A 15,049-nucleotide genomic window follows, 5' to 3' on the forward strand; every position below is an offset into this window, starting at 1 on the left:
ATAGCTAGCTTGGGGTGGGGTGGGGTGGAGTGGGGGGGGGGGGGGGTGAAGGGATTGGGACGTAGTCCAGTGGTAGTAAAGCGCTCTTTATCTTTCCAGCCAGTGCACCACGACTGGTGTATCAAAGGCCGTGGTAGGTGCTATCCTGTTTGTGGGATGGCGCATATAAAAGATCTCTTGCTACTAATGGAACAATGTAGCGGGATTCCTCTCTATGACTGTCAAAATTACCAAATGTTTGACATCCAATAGCCGATGATTAATAAATCAATGTGCTCTAGTGGTGTCGTTAAAGAAAACAAACTTTAAACTATAGCTAGCTACGAACTGATCACTCTTAGTCCGCCTTTCGATCTATGTATTTCATGGTCGTTACAAACCATTAGTTGCACACTACCTGGTAATCATATTGTTTAGTTGTCGGTCGGATCGAACCACCTCGGTGGACCCATTAGGTTTTTCCGTTCCCAATGCAAACGAATGCACCATATCAAAATTTAATGTCGTGGTATGTACTGTACGGTATGTTAGAAAGTTCATATAAACGATTCCTTGCTGCTAATGAACAAAATGTAGCAGGTTTCATTTAAAGACTACGGTGTCATCATTACCAAAACGTTTGACATCCAACAGCCAATGATTCATGAAAATTATTTAATTAGTGATTTCGTTAAAGAAAACGAACTTTTAAACAGTCGTCATTCCTGTTGGATTGTTGTGCATGTGTGCATGTGTGCATGTGTGTATGCATGTAATGTATGTATGTATGTATGTATGTATGTATGTAATGTATGTATGCATGTATGTAATGAATGTATGTATGTATGTATGTAATGAATGTATGTATGTAATGAATGTATGTATGTATGTATGTATGTATGTATGTATGTATGTAATGTATGTATGTATGTATGTATGTATGTATGTATGTATGTATATCTATATATTGTATGTATGTCGATGGTGATTGTTACATACATAGATATTAGCGCAGGGGATAATTAAATCCTTTCTGGCCTCAGAAATTATCCCACGCCGTTGCTGGGACTCGAACCTATAGCACCGAATCATCTAAACTTGCAGACTTGCCACGATGCCTTTTGAGCTACTGAGGCATCCATAAAAAGGATGCTCTTTAATTTTTGTATGTATGTATGCATGTATGTATGTATCAAACGAAAGCAACAAACATCAAATCTATGGACATCATTTATTAAAAATGTACATAGAACAAACATATGACCAAAAGTACTTTATAAAAATTATGACATGCTACTGATATACCATGTCGTTAGTGGCCTAAAACTAACAGTGACAATTAAGTAACTGGCATGATATTTTATATTGTTAAATACTGCATAATAATAATACATATATATTGACATAAAAAGATAATATATAGCATCATTTTACGTCAATTAATGTTGTTTAAGTTCATGATTCACAAAAGGTTTAATAGCAATAATAATCGACTTCAAAGAACAACAGATTTGGTGTTACCACGGTATTACGTTAACAAGAGAGTTCCAAACTTCTTGTGGTAGAGGATCTGCAGACAGACTAGAGCAGACCTTCGTTTTTCAGAGTCGAGAGTGTGATTGCCCCCACTCCACCCACGAATATGTAATCTGAGGGGTGCCCAATATGACGCCATTACACTGAAACCAATAACTCCATTTGCGCCAAAACCATTTTTTTCTTAGTGTGTTTTGAAAACATGACATTAAATATAAGAAATTACATAGGTTATAAATCAATGTCATGTTTAGAGTGCGATTCCTCCCCAATTATTTAGAGGAGTGCTTCTTACCTCTACTCGACATTTTGAAAAGTGTGATTTTAAACTTCTCTGGATTTTTTTAAAAAGCGTAAGTCTGCTAAACATCGACTGATAAAGCTAAATAGAACCCCCCCCCAAAAAAAAACCCCCACAAAAAAAACAAACCCAAACCCGAAACCCCCCCCCCCCTCCCCCCCCAAAAAAAACAAAAAAAAAAACAAAAACAAACCCTAACTCAACCTTTTTCTTCATTCGTTTAAGTTCTGCACATAATGTTTTTTAAAAACACAGGTTAAAGTATATTGGGATATAATTTAGTTAAGGACAGATACATAAACCTATTGTTGATGCGAGATCAAGACATGTATATCATGGTAGCCTACGTCTGCGTTTTGAAGAAATACGAATTTAACATGCAAGATTTGTTTCAAAAATTAAAACCAACAAGGTAATCCAGGACCAAACAATATTTATAAATCCACCAACTTAGGCTTAGAATATATTTTTTAAAACAAAAAGCCCTATTATAAGATTTTCATACAACAAAAAACTATCTTTTATAAATATAAATACAACACAATATTTGTCAACGAGCTTCACATACAATAAAATCAAGTGAAAATACGAAGTATATCACTATTAACACCTTGACACATTACTTAAGGCGTCTGCACCCTTCTAACCAGTTAACACAAACGAAGGATACTCGATATAGTGAGCTACATACAAACACAACAAGACCAAGCCTTTTATTGAAAAAGTTACCTTTCATTAACGTGCAATATCATGACGGTTCCGCGTGTTTAACATAACAGGCAAATTCGGGTGCATGCAGGACAAAAGAACCAATACCTTAGTGACCAAACGTTAGCTATTGCAGCTAGCCATCTGGATCTTTTAAAATGACCACCAAGTTCATAACAGACCATCCTGTCCTGGACGGAGGAGCAGGCGAAAGTCGACACCTGCGCCTATGACAGGCGTGTGCTACAACAACTTGTTCTGCATGACCTGACCTGACCTGACCTGCCATGATAACAGTTCAGTAATGCATTTGATATTGATTTTTGAGGTTATGGCACGTTTCTTGTGGATATATGCAGGGGCGATGGTAGGGCATGCATTTTTCTTTGTCTTTTCTTTTTTCGTCTTCTGGGAGCACGTAGGTGATCGGTTCCTGTAGGTTCATCCTGTGTCTCGGCTGCTCCCAGGGCCAAGGGGGTCTTTTCAAGGGGCAGATCTTTGGTGGGTTGACCTTTTCTGATAGCCAGTCTGGGTGTACTAAGTAGTTGGGCGCCCGGGTAGTTGCAACGTCCTGAAATAAATGAAAACGAACGTCTGGGATCGATCACCGTCGGTGGGCCCATTGGGCTATTTCTCGTTCCATCCAGTGCACAACGACTGGCATATCAAAGGCCGTGGTATGTGTTATCCTGTCTGTGGGATGGTGCATATAAGATATCCCATGAAGTGGCGACAGCGGGTTTCCTCTCTCAATATCTGTGTGATCCTTAACCATATGTCTGACGCCATATAACCGTAAATAAAATGTGTTTAGTGCGTCATTAAATAAAACATTTCCTTCCTTCAACAGCACATCAGTGATCATCGTCTTGTTTAAGGGCGACAACAGGCCTCCGTGGTGTCGTGGTTAAGCCATCGGACATAAGGCTGGTAGGTACAGGGTTCGCTGCCCGGTACCGGCTCCCACCCTGAGCGAGTTTTAACGACTCAATGGATAGGTTTAAGACCACTACACCCTCTGTTCTCTCACTAACCACTAACAACTAACAACTAACCCACTGCCCTGGACAGACAGCCCAGCTAGCTGAGGTGTGTGTCCTGCTTGAACATTAATTAGATACAAGTATAAAAATAAGTTGAAATGAAATGAAATAAGGGCGGCTGGATCGTATTCGAACAAATTTAAAGTTTGTTTTGTTTAACGACACTAGAAGAGAACATTGATTTATTAATCATCGGCTTTTGGCTATTAAACCTTTGGTAATTTTGACATATAGTCTTAGAGATGAAACCCGCTACAGTTTTTCCATGCACCATCACACAGGCAGGATAGCACATACCACGGCCTTTGGTATATCAGTCGTGGTTCACTGGTTGGGACGAAAAATGGGCACACCGACCGGGCACCAAGCGAAAACTTTACCACTGGGATACATCCCGCACTTATTCGAACAAATTAAAAAAACAAAAAACAAAAAAAACAACGTAAAACATAATTTTAAAAGCCCTTAGTAATGTTTAACTAAACCACTACAGTATATTGATTTATTAATTATCGGCTATTGGATATCAAATATCATGACATATGTTCTAAGAGGACACCTGCTATATTTTTCCTTTTTCCATTTCCATTTTTTGCTTTGGGGGGCAACTGAGCAGTTAATAGTCTAAAATTCCTTTTCTTTAAGTTTCTATAATGCTTTCCGATTTTTTTCTACGACCCTGCAATAATAATAATAAAAAGTAAAGTACAAACAAGGAAGGAAGGAAATGTTTTATTTAACGACGCACTCAACACATTTTATTTACGGTTATATGGTGTCAGACATATGGTTAAGGGCCACACATATATTGAGAGAGGAAACCCGCTGTTGCCACTTCATGGGCTACTCTTTTCGCTTAGCAGCATGGGATCTTTTATATGCACCATTCCACAGACAGGATAGTACATACCACGGCCTTTGTTACACCAGTGGTGGATCACCGGCTGGAATGAGAAACAGCCCAATGGGTCCACTGACGGTGATCGATCCTAGACCGATTGTGCATCAAGCGAACGCTTTACCACGTCCTACCCTTAAAGTACAACCAAATACGTACAAATATGCCCAGTGAATTTCAAGTGTCTGGGTCTGTTTTCTTTACAGTGTGTATATTGTATGGAGGGGGTGGGGGAGAGGTAGTCGAGGACAGAGTTGAGTTCAGCCTGTCTGAGCAGAGAAATGTTCGCTAGATTGGTTTATGCGCTTCGCGGTAAATGGTCACGCCAGGAACCTGTCAAATAGTTTAAAACGTTAGCGAAACCTTAGCCGGCTGAACTTGAAGCAGAGCAATAACACAAACGCATGTATCCATGTAATACAAATCACATAAGAAGATTTTGTAAATATGGATTATACAACTCCCCATTCTGGGATTACATACACGCATGCGTGGACTTTGATCTGATTCATTCATGTAGCTGACAGAACTCTTTTCACAAAGAAAACCAAAGAGTGATATAATATTATACCTGTAGCAACCTGCAACATACACACTGATTTTACTATAATATTGTTTTACTAGAGCGAAAAACTTACATCGAAAATGCTGTCATGATGAATGGACAAATTGATAGGCTTGTCAGATCTGTAATTGAAAAACACAGAATTGGTAATAATTTACAAGGGCAGATCCCAATCGGGAGGCAGTCCCCCATTTTAAAATTGATATTTCTCGTTTAAAAAAAGAAAAGAAGAGAAGATGAGGTATGCTAGGCCCAGAACTTCAGACTACCAACTGCCAGCTCAGAGTTGGCAAACTTTCTGCTCCCACGACTTCTACGACTGTCACGTTGCCAGTCTGGGCGCTCGATTCTCGTCGTATACAACTCCTACAACCGATTAGTTGTTAATTTGTGCGCACCCGTCGTAAGTCGGGCCGTTTATGTCGGCAGTTGAGGAAATTACAACGCAACCGTCGAGTTGGCCAACTTCGTCGTGCCAGTTGACAGTCTGACACTAGCATAAGTGCAACTGAAGCCCCAGAACATCCTGCATGCTATTGACTGGTGTTTCGTTTATGGAATGGATACTTATTTCCATTTGTATTAAACTTGTTCTCTCTAAATTAGTTTTTCAACCCGCTCCTGGTTTTAATGGTTATTAAATAGAAATATTAAACTAAATCAATGTATATGTAGCATAATATGGTAGTACATTGTTATAGTTTGTCACGATTGTATGACCTTTTTGTTCAAAGTTGTACATACTATCGTGAAAAACAATTGTATTGTCGTTTACAGTAATAAGATAGTTAATTATTTTCTAAATTGTACATTTTTAATTTAACATTCTAAATGTACTTAAAGTTTGTTTTGTTTGACGATACCACTAAAGCACATTGATTTATTAATATACATGCATATATTCTCAGAAGAAACCCGCTACATTTTTCCATTAGTAGCAAGGGATCTTTTACATGCACTATCCCAGAGAAAGGGTAGCACATACCACGACCTTTGATTTACCAGTCATGGTGCACTGGCAGAAACGAGAAATATCGCAATGAGCCCACCGACGGGAATCGATCCCAGATAGACCGCGCATCAGGCGAGCGCTTTATCACTAGGCTACTTCCCGCCACAGGTATATTCAGATGGGCGAGCGATTACGGTCGTTACCTAGACTGGGTTTTGCTTCTAAAGTTAGATGACTAAGATATAATGGAAGACGATGGCACCAGTGGATTCATTCCAGAGCGCACTACATCAACCCCCCCCCCCCCCCCCCCCCACCACCACCACCACCACCACCACCACCACCCATACACACACACGAACGCGCCAGCGGATCCTCTCTCATACTTACTTAGGCTGACATACACAGGTTCGTATATCGGGTGCAGGCGGTTCTGTTCCAATTGCCGGTGTCGTGATTTCAGCAACATGCCAACTGTAATGGCGGTATGGACATATGTGTGCTGGACACCTTACTGAACTATAACAAATAACAAATACATAAATACATAAATACATACATAAATACATTACATACATAAATACAATACATAAATAAATAAAATAAGAACGACAACAAAAAATATTAATAATGATTATACTACAACAACTGCTGCTGCTGCTGCTGCTGCTACTGCTGTTGTTGCTGCTGCTGCTGCTGATATTGTATTATTATTATTATTATTATTATTATTAGCCAGAGTACTCTGACGGTAGAGAGCTAGACGGACATATGGACAGTTATCACCACTCTCTTTACCGTCAGAGACCTATTTATATAAATTCTTCGCAATATCTGCCTACTAAACGATAGTCAAAGATTCCCGCTTTAATACAACAACAATCCTATGTTTAACGTTAAATACCTTTACATCGATCATTTTTGAGCTCTTTGATAACACATTTTCCACATATTAATCACTAATACACAAACTACAGGAAGAAATCCGACAGTACCCCTTTTCAATAATGTTCCGGTTAAATATGTAATTGTTGACGTGTTTAATGTCAAAAGCATTGCGGTTTCGATACCTTTCGGATTCTACATTCTAATCTTACATATTTTACGCGTGTCTATTTGCAATTTTAAATACGTTTGTAACAAATTAATTTAACAAATGTCCTGTAGACGTTTTTTCTTTTACTGTAACATAATTCCTTAAGCGTATCTAATATCCTTTCTTTGATTGTAATATAGATACTGTCGCAAACATACGATAAGTTTGTTTGTTTTCTTTAACGACACCACTACAGGAAGTTTGATTAATTAATCATCGGCTATCGGATGTCAAACATTTGGTAATTTTGACACGAATTTATCAAAGAAAGAAACGCTACATTTTTCTTAATGCAGCAAGGGATCTTTTATATGTACTTTCCCACAGACAGAAAAGCACATACCACGGCCTTTGACCAGTTGTGGTGCACAGGTTGTAACGAGAAAAAAACCCCAATCAGTTGAATGGATCCACCGAGGTGGTGCCATCCTGTGACGCAAGCACCTCGAGTGAGCACTCAACCGACTAAATCCCGCGCCTCAACATGAGATAAATTCCAAATATAGTTTAATCCAAGTATATTAAGCCTGCCTAATGTTCATTAACCAATTATTATATTGTGCCATTTCTTCATATATGCCTGTTATAATACAAGGTAAATACTAAATATACTATAACTATTATATATAGTGTAGGAAAGGTAAATACTAAATGTACTACACCTGTTAATAAAGAAATAACAAACGGTTTCATTTTTGGCCTAGCGACGTTCTCAAAACAAAACAAAATTATTTACAGTAAATGGTAATACTAAATGTACTACCGTATTTGACCGGAAATAAGCCCATGTCTTTGAATAAGACCCCACCCCCAACTTCGTCACCTTATAAATAACATGAAATTGCAAGTTTGCTCAAAGTTCATTTACCTCCTGCAGATAATTAAACACAAATGTAACACAATATTTTACCACCAGTGAGATTTAGCAGTCTAACAATAACAGTGTGTAACATTGTTTTCAATTTCATGCCTGCAGTATTTCTCTAAGTATCCAAGCCCAAGTATGAACTAAAAACCAATGTCTATTTTTACCACAACACTGGGTCCGCAGTTAATGCTAATTAAGCAAATACCTTATTCTGATTGGCTAAGAACAATGACCTTAGATTGATAATTCTTTGTAGTGTAAGCTGGCTGCCTGTGTCAGAAACGTGTGTATACACTATTGAGTTTGTTAATTGCTGTTGTTTTAAGTCTTCTCAGCATTAAATGTTGGATGTAAATAAACAGCACTGGTAAGTAATTGTAACATAGAAGGTGTGTTTCTGATAATTAGATACTAGTAAAAAAACCACAATTTAATTAATAAACAATTATTATTTATTATTAACAAATTAATGGAACACTAATTAATAGATGTGCTACTGAATTTTTTTTGTTTTCTTCCTAGTTCATTTAAGTATTGTTATTTATTTTAATTATTATTATTTCAAAAAAAAATCAACAAAACTGGCCCCTTGTCTGGGAATAAGCCCACCCCATGCTAAGCTCACAATGAGTTGTTTTGGCCTCCTGGGCTTATTTCCGGTCAAATACGGTACTCTCATTTATCGACAAGCGTGAACGTGAATTTATTTTTCGTGCTTATATTCCACAAAGGTTTCAAGCACGCCTATCTCAGGCTTAGCCAGTGACTAAAGTTTAAAGTTTGTTTTGTTTAACGACACCACTGGGACACATCGATTAATTAATCATCGGCTATTGGATGTCAAACATTTGGTAATTCCGACTCGTAGTATTGTCATCAGAGGAAACCTGTTACATTTTTTTCTAATGAAGAAAGGGATCTTTTATATACTTTCCCACAGACAGGAAAACATACCACGGTCTTTGTCCAGTTGTGGTGCACTGGTTGGAACGAGAAACAAATCAGCTGAATGGATCCGAGGTGGTTCGATCCTGCGACGCAAGCACCTCAAGCGAGCATTCAACTGATTGAGCTAAATCCCGCCCCTCGCTAGTGACTAAGGAGGTGGGGGGGGGGGGGGGTAAGCTTGAGGTGGGCGAAATTTGGAATAAATATTTAGAAGTTAGGTCAAAGACCTAAAGCCAAAAGAGACCTGACACATTCTACTCATGTCTGGAACAAAAAAGAATTAAGTCCAAAAAATTAATTTTGAATGCTCGGTCGAAAAGGTTTTAAGATGATTTGAGCAATTTTGACGGGCCGTCGGACTATTTATATAAACACAAAATTTTGAACTGCGGCCAAGAAATTTAAAGTCCGACTAAGCCCTTACCTGGAGGCGAGGTTCTGGGAAAGGTTAGCTCTACGGCGTGGTTATGGCCTGTCTTCCTGTAGGAAGATCTTGATGATACGATGGTTGGAGTTGTTGTCCATTCCCACATTCAGGATTGCCTGCCTGTCAGTAAAGTGGTGGTAAAGCAGTATCTGCCCAGCCCAAATGGTAACGGGCACCACGATTTAGGTGAAATCGAGCAGGGTAGGTACTTCTCCTCCGAGCATCCTCTCACGCAGAGTCTGCAAGTGCGCCGCAACTTGGGACACGTGAAAGTCCAGCTGGTTGCATCAGGCGCTTCCAGCCGGGCCGCTTCTGGAATGCTGATCTTTCGGCATTTCAAATTGCATGAACTGTCCCCAACAACTGCCGGAGGTAACGGGTCTGGAATCGGATCATCAACTGTAATGATGTTTTCTTCTCGCATCTGGGGGAGGGGGGATTGGTTCTGCCCTAGCCGACGAAGAAGAATTCTTCTGTAGGGGCGCCGGAGCAGGAGGGACCGCCCCCGACGATTGAGTTGTCGACTTTAGTGCTCCCTCTCAAGCTATCCCTGCTGAAGTCGGTATCTTCTTGTGGGCGAATTTCGAAAGGACCGCCCCCGGTGGTTTAGCCACCGGCTTTGGTACCCCGTGATTTCCAGTTCTTGCGAGTAGGTGGGCTGTCCCCATACACAAGGGTGACATCTGCCACACTCCCGTTATAACTGACACGTAACTGACACGAAACTTTGACAAAAGGCCAAAGCTGGTCAGCATAAGCCCCAGGGTGGTGGTGGTGGTGGTGGTGGGGATTAACAGTTACTAAGCAAGGTACATTAGCGACCTTCATCATTGAGTGACAATTCGCGAGTGTGTATCGGCAATCTATCCAGTGAATGAAGGAAAATACTATGCTTAATACACAACGTACATCTATTTAATCGGCAATTAAAATTCTTCTTTTGAATGAAAGTAAACACTAAATTTACTACACTCAGTGATCGGCCGACAATATGTCTAACCAATGAAAAGAAAAGATTAAATACTGTAAATCATGAAATTAATGCGAGCAAGTAATTAATGCGAAAAATGCGGCGAAGACATCGACGCAATAATAACTTGACGCATTTTCTTTAGTCTCATTCTCAATACAAAAAATGTGCAGGATTTTACTATAATACTTCTAAATAAAATATACAATGCTTATAGTACATGAAAATGGAAATACTAAATATTGCGCTTATTATTTGGCAATTTATCCAATGAAGGAAGGGACATACTATGAAGGTGAATACTAACTATATTACATGGCAGTATGTCTCGTGAAATAAAAGAACATACATTTACTAAATACGTATTAGTCAGTGACGAAGCCAGAGAGAGGGCACGGGGCCATGCCCCCCCCCCCCCCCCGCAATAAAACCTTTTAAAAAAACCTATAAAATTTCATAAAACCATCCATCCATATATATATATATATATATATATATATAATATATATATATATATATATATATATGGCGTGGGTTGCCCCCCCCCCCCCCCCCCAGGGGTTGCTCCCCCAATATTAAATCCTGATTACGCCGGTTGTACTAGTATGCTACATTTACTGAAAGGCACTTTGTCAAGTGGATGAAAGGGAAACAGATGTACTAAATACTACACTTTATAGTGAGTTAGCAGATTTTCGCCACATTGATTATTTTCTTGCCACTTTTATATTGTTATTGCAATTGGCGACGGTGGCGTATACGTGTTAATTATATTTACTGGCAATGTTTACGCAGACTGAAACAAAATACTATATTAAAAAGAAATTCTGCACTTACTGGTCGGCAACTTGGCCAGTTAAAGGGTTAATGTCAACATCTTGCAACATGGTGTCACGTGGATTCCAGCTACACGTGCGAGATGTGCACAGATGAGGAACGAACTTAGAGTTCTCACCTTTCTTACACAGTCTGTAAAACAAGAGAGAAAGAAAGAAAAGTTATATTTGACGACGCACATTTTACTTACGCTTATATGACATCAGACATGTGGTTAAGGACCACACAGACATTGAGAGAGGAATACTGCTGTTGCCACTTCATGGGCTACTCTTTTCGATTAGCAGCAAGTGATCTTTTATATGCACCATCCCACAGACAGGGTAGTACATACCACGGCCTTTGATTTACTACTTGTGGTGCACTGCCTGGAACAAGAAATAGCCCAATGGACCGATCGATGTTAAAACATTTCATTAAAAAATAGATGTAAATAATCGAATATTTCATTAGCTACAGATGTAAATAGCCGAACATTTCATTAGAAATAGATGTAAATAACCGAACATTTCATTAGAAATAGTAGTAAATAACCGAACATTTCATTAGAAATAGTAGTAAATAACCGAACATTTCATTAGATATATATGTAAATAGTCGAACATTTCATTAGAAATAGATGTAAATAATCGAACATTTCATTAGATATATATGTAAATAGTCGAACATTTAATTAGCTATAGATATAAATAACCGAACATTTAATTAGCTATAGATGTAAATAACCGAACATTTAATTAGCTATAGATGTAAATAACCGAACATTTAATTAGCTATACATGTAGATGTAAATAACCGAACATTTAATTAGCTATAGACGTAAATAACCGAACACATTTAATTAGCTATATATGTAAATAGCCGAACATTTCATTAGCTGTAGATGTAAATAGCCGAACATTTAATTAGAAATAGCTGTAAATAGCCGCACATTTCATTAGATCTAAACTCGTGTTCACTCGTGTTTTTATTATAACTAAACATATGTGGGAAACAGCTGTAGTACAATGCAAAAAAAGAATGCAGTGACGTGTTGTACACCGTTTTGTATGAAAATAACAACAAAACACAAACATCAATCGCTAGCGTACACGCGCACGCACGCACGCATACACACAACAAAGATGAAAAATTAGCTTCTTCATTATCCATATTATTTATATTATCAGCATAAGACAATAACAGCAGCAACAAAACACAAACATCAAACGCTCGCGAGCATGCTCACGCACACACCCACGCACGCACGCACGCACGCATCCACACACGCACGCAAACACACACACACACACACACACACACAACAATGATGAAAATTAGCTTATTTAGTATATCATCAGCAAAATTATATCAATATTATATTTTATTGATCAAAAATAATATTAATGTATTAAGAATTCAAAACTGAAAGAAAATATCTAAATGTGTTCTTACGCAGATTTGCCACTGTAATCTGTACCAGCTAGATTGAACCTGTCACCTGGCAAGTGAACATTTCTAGACGCATGGAGAGAAACCTAGCAGAAGGGATATTCCTGGTAACCAGGTAGCTCACGCGCCACAGAATCCGTACACTGCATTTGAATCCGATAAAGAAAAGTGATTTAGACTACGCGCAGGTACTTAATCCTGAAATCCAGACGGCAGAGCAATGACCGACATAACAGATTAGCGATAAAAAGTTTAAAACAATTTTCACTGGGTGAATAAAATATGCATGTTTGATACACACGTCAGATCAACGCTTTTAAAAGAAATATTATTAACAACACCCCAGCACATATTAAAACTGTGGCTGCATGGTTATTTCCACGCTTAATACAGATGGTGAGGGACGGGATGTAGCTCAGTTGTAGAGCACTCGCTTGATGCAGTCGGTCTAGGATCGATCCCCGTCGGTGGCCCATTTCTTGTTTCAGACAGTGCACCACGACATGTATATTAAAGGCCATGGTACGTGCTATTATGTCTGCGGGATGGTACATATAAAAGATTCCTTGCTACTAATGGAAATATAAGTTTCCTCTGTAAGAATATATTTCAGAATTACCAAATGTTTGACATCCAATAGCTGATGATTAATAAATCAATGTGCTCTAGTAGTGTCGTTAAACAGAACAAACTAACTTTTCAGATGGTGAGACAGAGGAAACCACTGTCGTCATTAGTAAGGAGCAGTCTTAGCTGTGAAATCTGCGGCATGAAGGCCATAGTTATATATACAAGTAGAAAGACGATACCTGGTATTTGTATTTTTATTTTCATAAGTGCTTCTAGCTGTTATTGGCGACAACTAGAAAACCGCGTAAACGCTTTTTTTAAATATATAATTGTAGAATATTTTACCTTTAATTAAAAACTATTTTTTCTATATTTTTACTTAGTCATTAATTGATAACATTCAAGTTCTACTCAAAAATAAACACACACACACACACACACACACACACACATGCACACACATACATACACACACACACACACACACATACATAAACACACACACCAACACACACATACACATACACACACACACACACACACGCACATGCACACATATACACACACACACACACACACACACACACACACACGTACAAACTCTTCTCCCTCTAGAATTTATGCTCTGTACAATATTTTAGTTAACTGCTTATGGTTCCTTGTTTGACATGTTACTTTATACACACGCATGCGCACATTTACCGGTCGACATGCTATTGGTTACAGAGGCTATAGATACCTTTTTTGAGCTTGTACTGGACCACAATATGAAAAGTACGATAGACGGATTAATTAACGAGCTACTCTCGATTCACTAATGTCAAAACCTATATTAGCTCTGCCATTTTCCTTTTGACCGACCGTTCAAAATTTGCGCCCAAATTCCTCAATCAAAATTGCCCACCTTTTCTCTTTGGTATTAGTATATTAATTGCTCCATTCAAAATTCCATAGCACCACCACCACCCTCCCCCGCCTGCTACCGACCTTGGTCGAGCTGCTGGTGCTCCCTTGCACCTGCCAGTGCAGGCGGTCCATCCTCTCCCCCCCCCCCACCTTTCCTGTCTCTTGTGCCCATGACAGGCGTGCGCTACAACAGCTTGTTCTGAATGTGCACGTAAAACCCTATAACCTGACCTGGCCTGATAGACGGATCAAAGAAGCTACCTTTCGATCAACTAAGTCAAATTAACCAGTTAGTTACATTTTCTGATGAACCGTTCTAAATTATGCGTCAAAATTAACTTCAAGAAATTGCGCAACATTTTCTATTTGGTTTTAATCCTACAAGACATTTGCAAATTCAATAGCAATATAACCAACCCTCTCCCGCTACCGACCCTGGTCGGTCTGCTTGTGCTCTTTGGCACATGCCGGCGCGGGTATGGTATAAACTATGGTAATAAAGATTCTAAGTTTAATTGTATTCCTCAACACAAAAACATTTACCTTCCACATCGCTCACACTTGTCACAAGCCCATTCCAACTCCTTACAGAAGTATGACGATATTCTTGCCATTTTGACCTTTTAGCGTTCAAGCGTCTCCAAAAAGGTTTGAAGGCCGCATTAGACGCTGACTTTTTACATGAAGGCAATCACCATGTCTATACTAGACTTTTTAAATAAAGAATTCATTAATGACAAAATTCCCGTAGCGTGGCCAGGTAAAAATATTTCCACGTTTTACGAATACAAATACATAAGCCACGCCTAGCGTGACGTACTAACAATTACATACTGACAATAATGTAATTTCTTTTGTGACGTCATTTAGTACTGTTATAATAATAAATCCACAGAATAGGATTGGAATATGTATGTATGTTCTATTACAAAATAATACCTTGCAGGTACAATAATTATAATATACTGACCAAATTCAAGAGGGCAGAAAACAATCTGACAATCGCACATCTTG

General features: G+C 38.7%; 1 protein-coding gene across 1 annotated transcript; it reads right to left on the bottom strand.

The window, feature by feature from the left end:
- Window positions 1–1,196: 1,196 nt before the first annotated feature.
- Window positions 1,197–14,861, bottom strand: LOC121382133. Its single transcript, XM_041511640.1, has 5 exons — window positions 14,579–14,861; window positions 11,129–11,260; window positions 6,373–6,501; window positions 5,104–5,152; window positions 1,197–3,095 (listed from the first exon to the last, which is right to left on the bottom strand). The coding sequence occupies exons 1-5, from the start codon at window positions 14,647–14,649 to the stop codon at window positions 2,823–2,825; spliced, it is 654 nt and encodes a 217-aa protein (XP_041367574.1). The 5' UTR covers window positions 14,650–14,861; the 3' UTR covers window positions 1,197–2,822.
- Window positions 14,862–15,049: the final 188 nt, after the last annotated feature.

This window comes from Gigantopelta aegis, chromosome 9 (genome assembly GCF_016097555.1).
Source record: "Gigantopelta aegis isolate Gae_Host chromosome 9, Gae_host_genome, whole genome shotgun sequence".
In the NCBI taxonomy this organism is placed as follows: domain Eukaryota; kingdom Metazoa; phylum Mollusca; class Gastropoda; order Neomphalida; family Peltospiridae; genus Gigantopelta; species Gigantopelta aegis.

Coding starts and splice junctions, on each gene's coding strand:
- LOC121382133 (XM_041511640.1), bottom strand. CDS start 14,649: ATGGCAAGAATATCGTCATACTTCTGTAAGGAGTTGGAATGGGCTTGT. Junction 5,153..6,372: donor ACCTGTGTATGTCAGCCTAA/GTAAGTATGAGA, acceptor TTTCAATTACAG/ATCTGACAAGCCTATCAATT. Junction 3,096..5,103: donor ATCATGACAGCATTTTCGAT/GTAAGTTTTTCG, acceptor CATTTATTTCAG/GACGTTGCAACTACCCGGGC.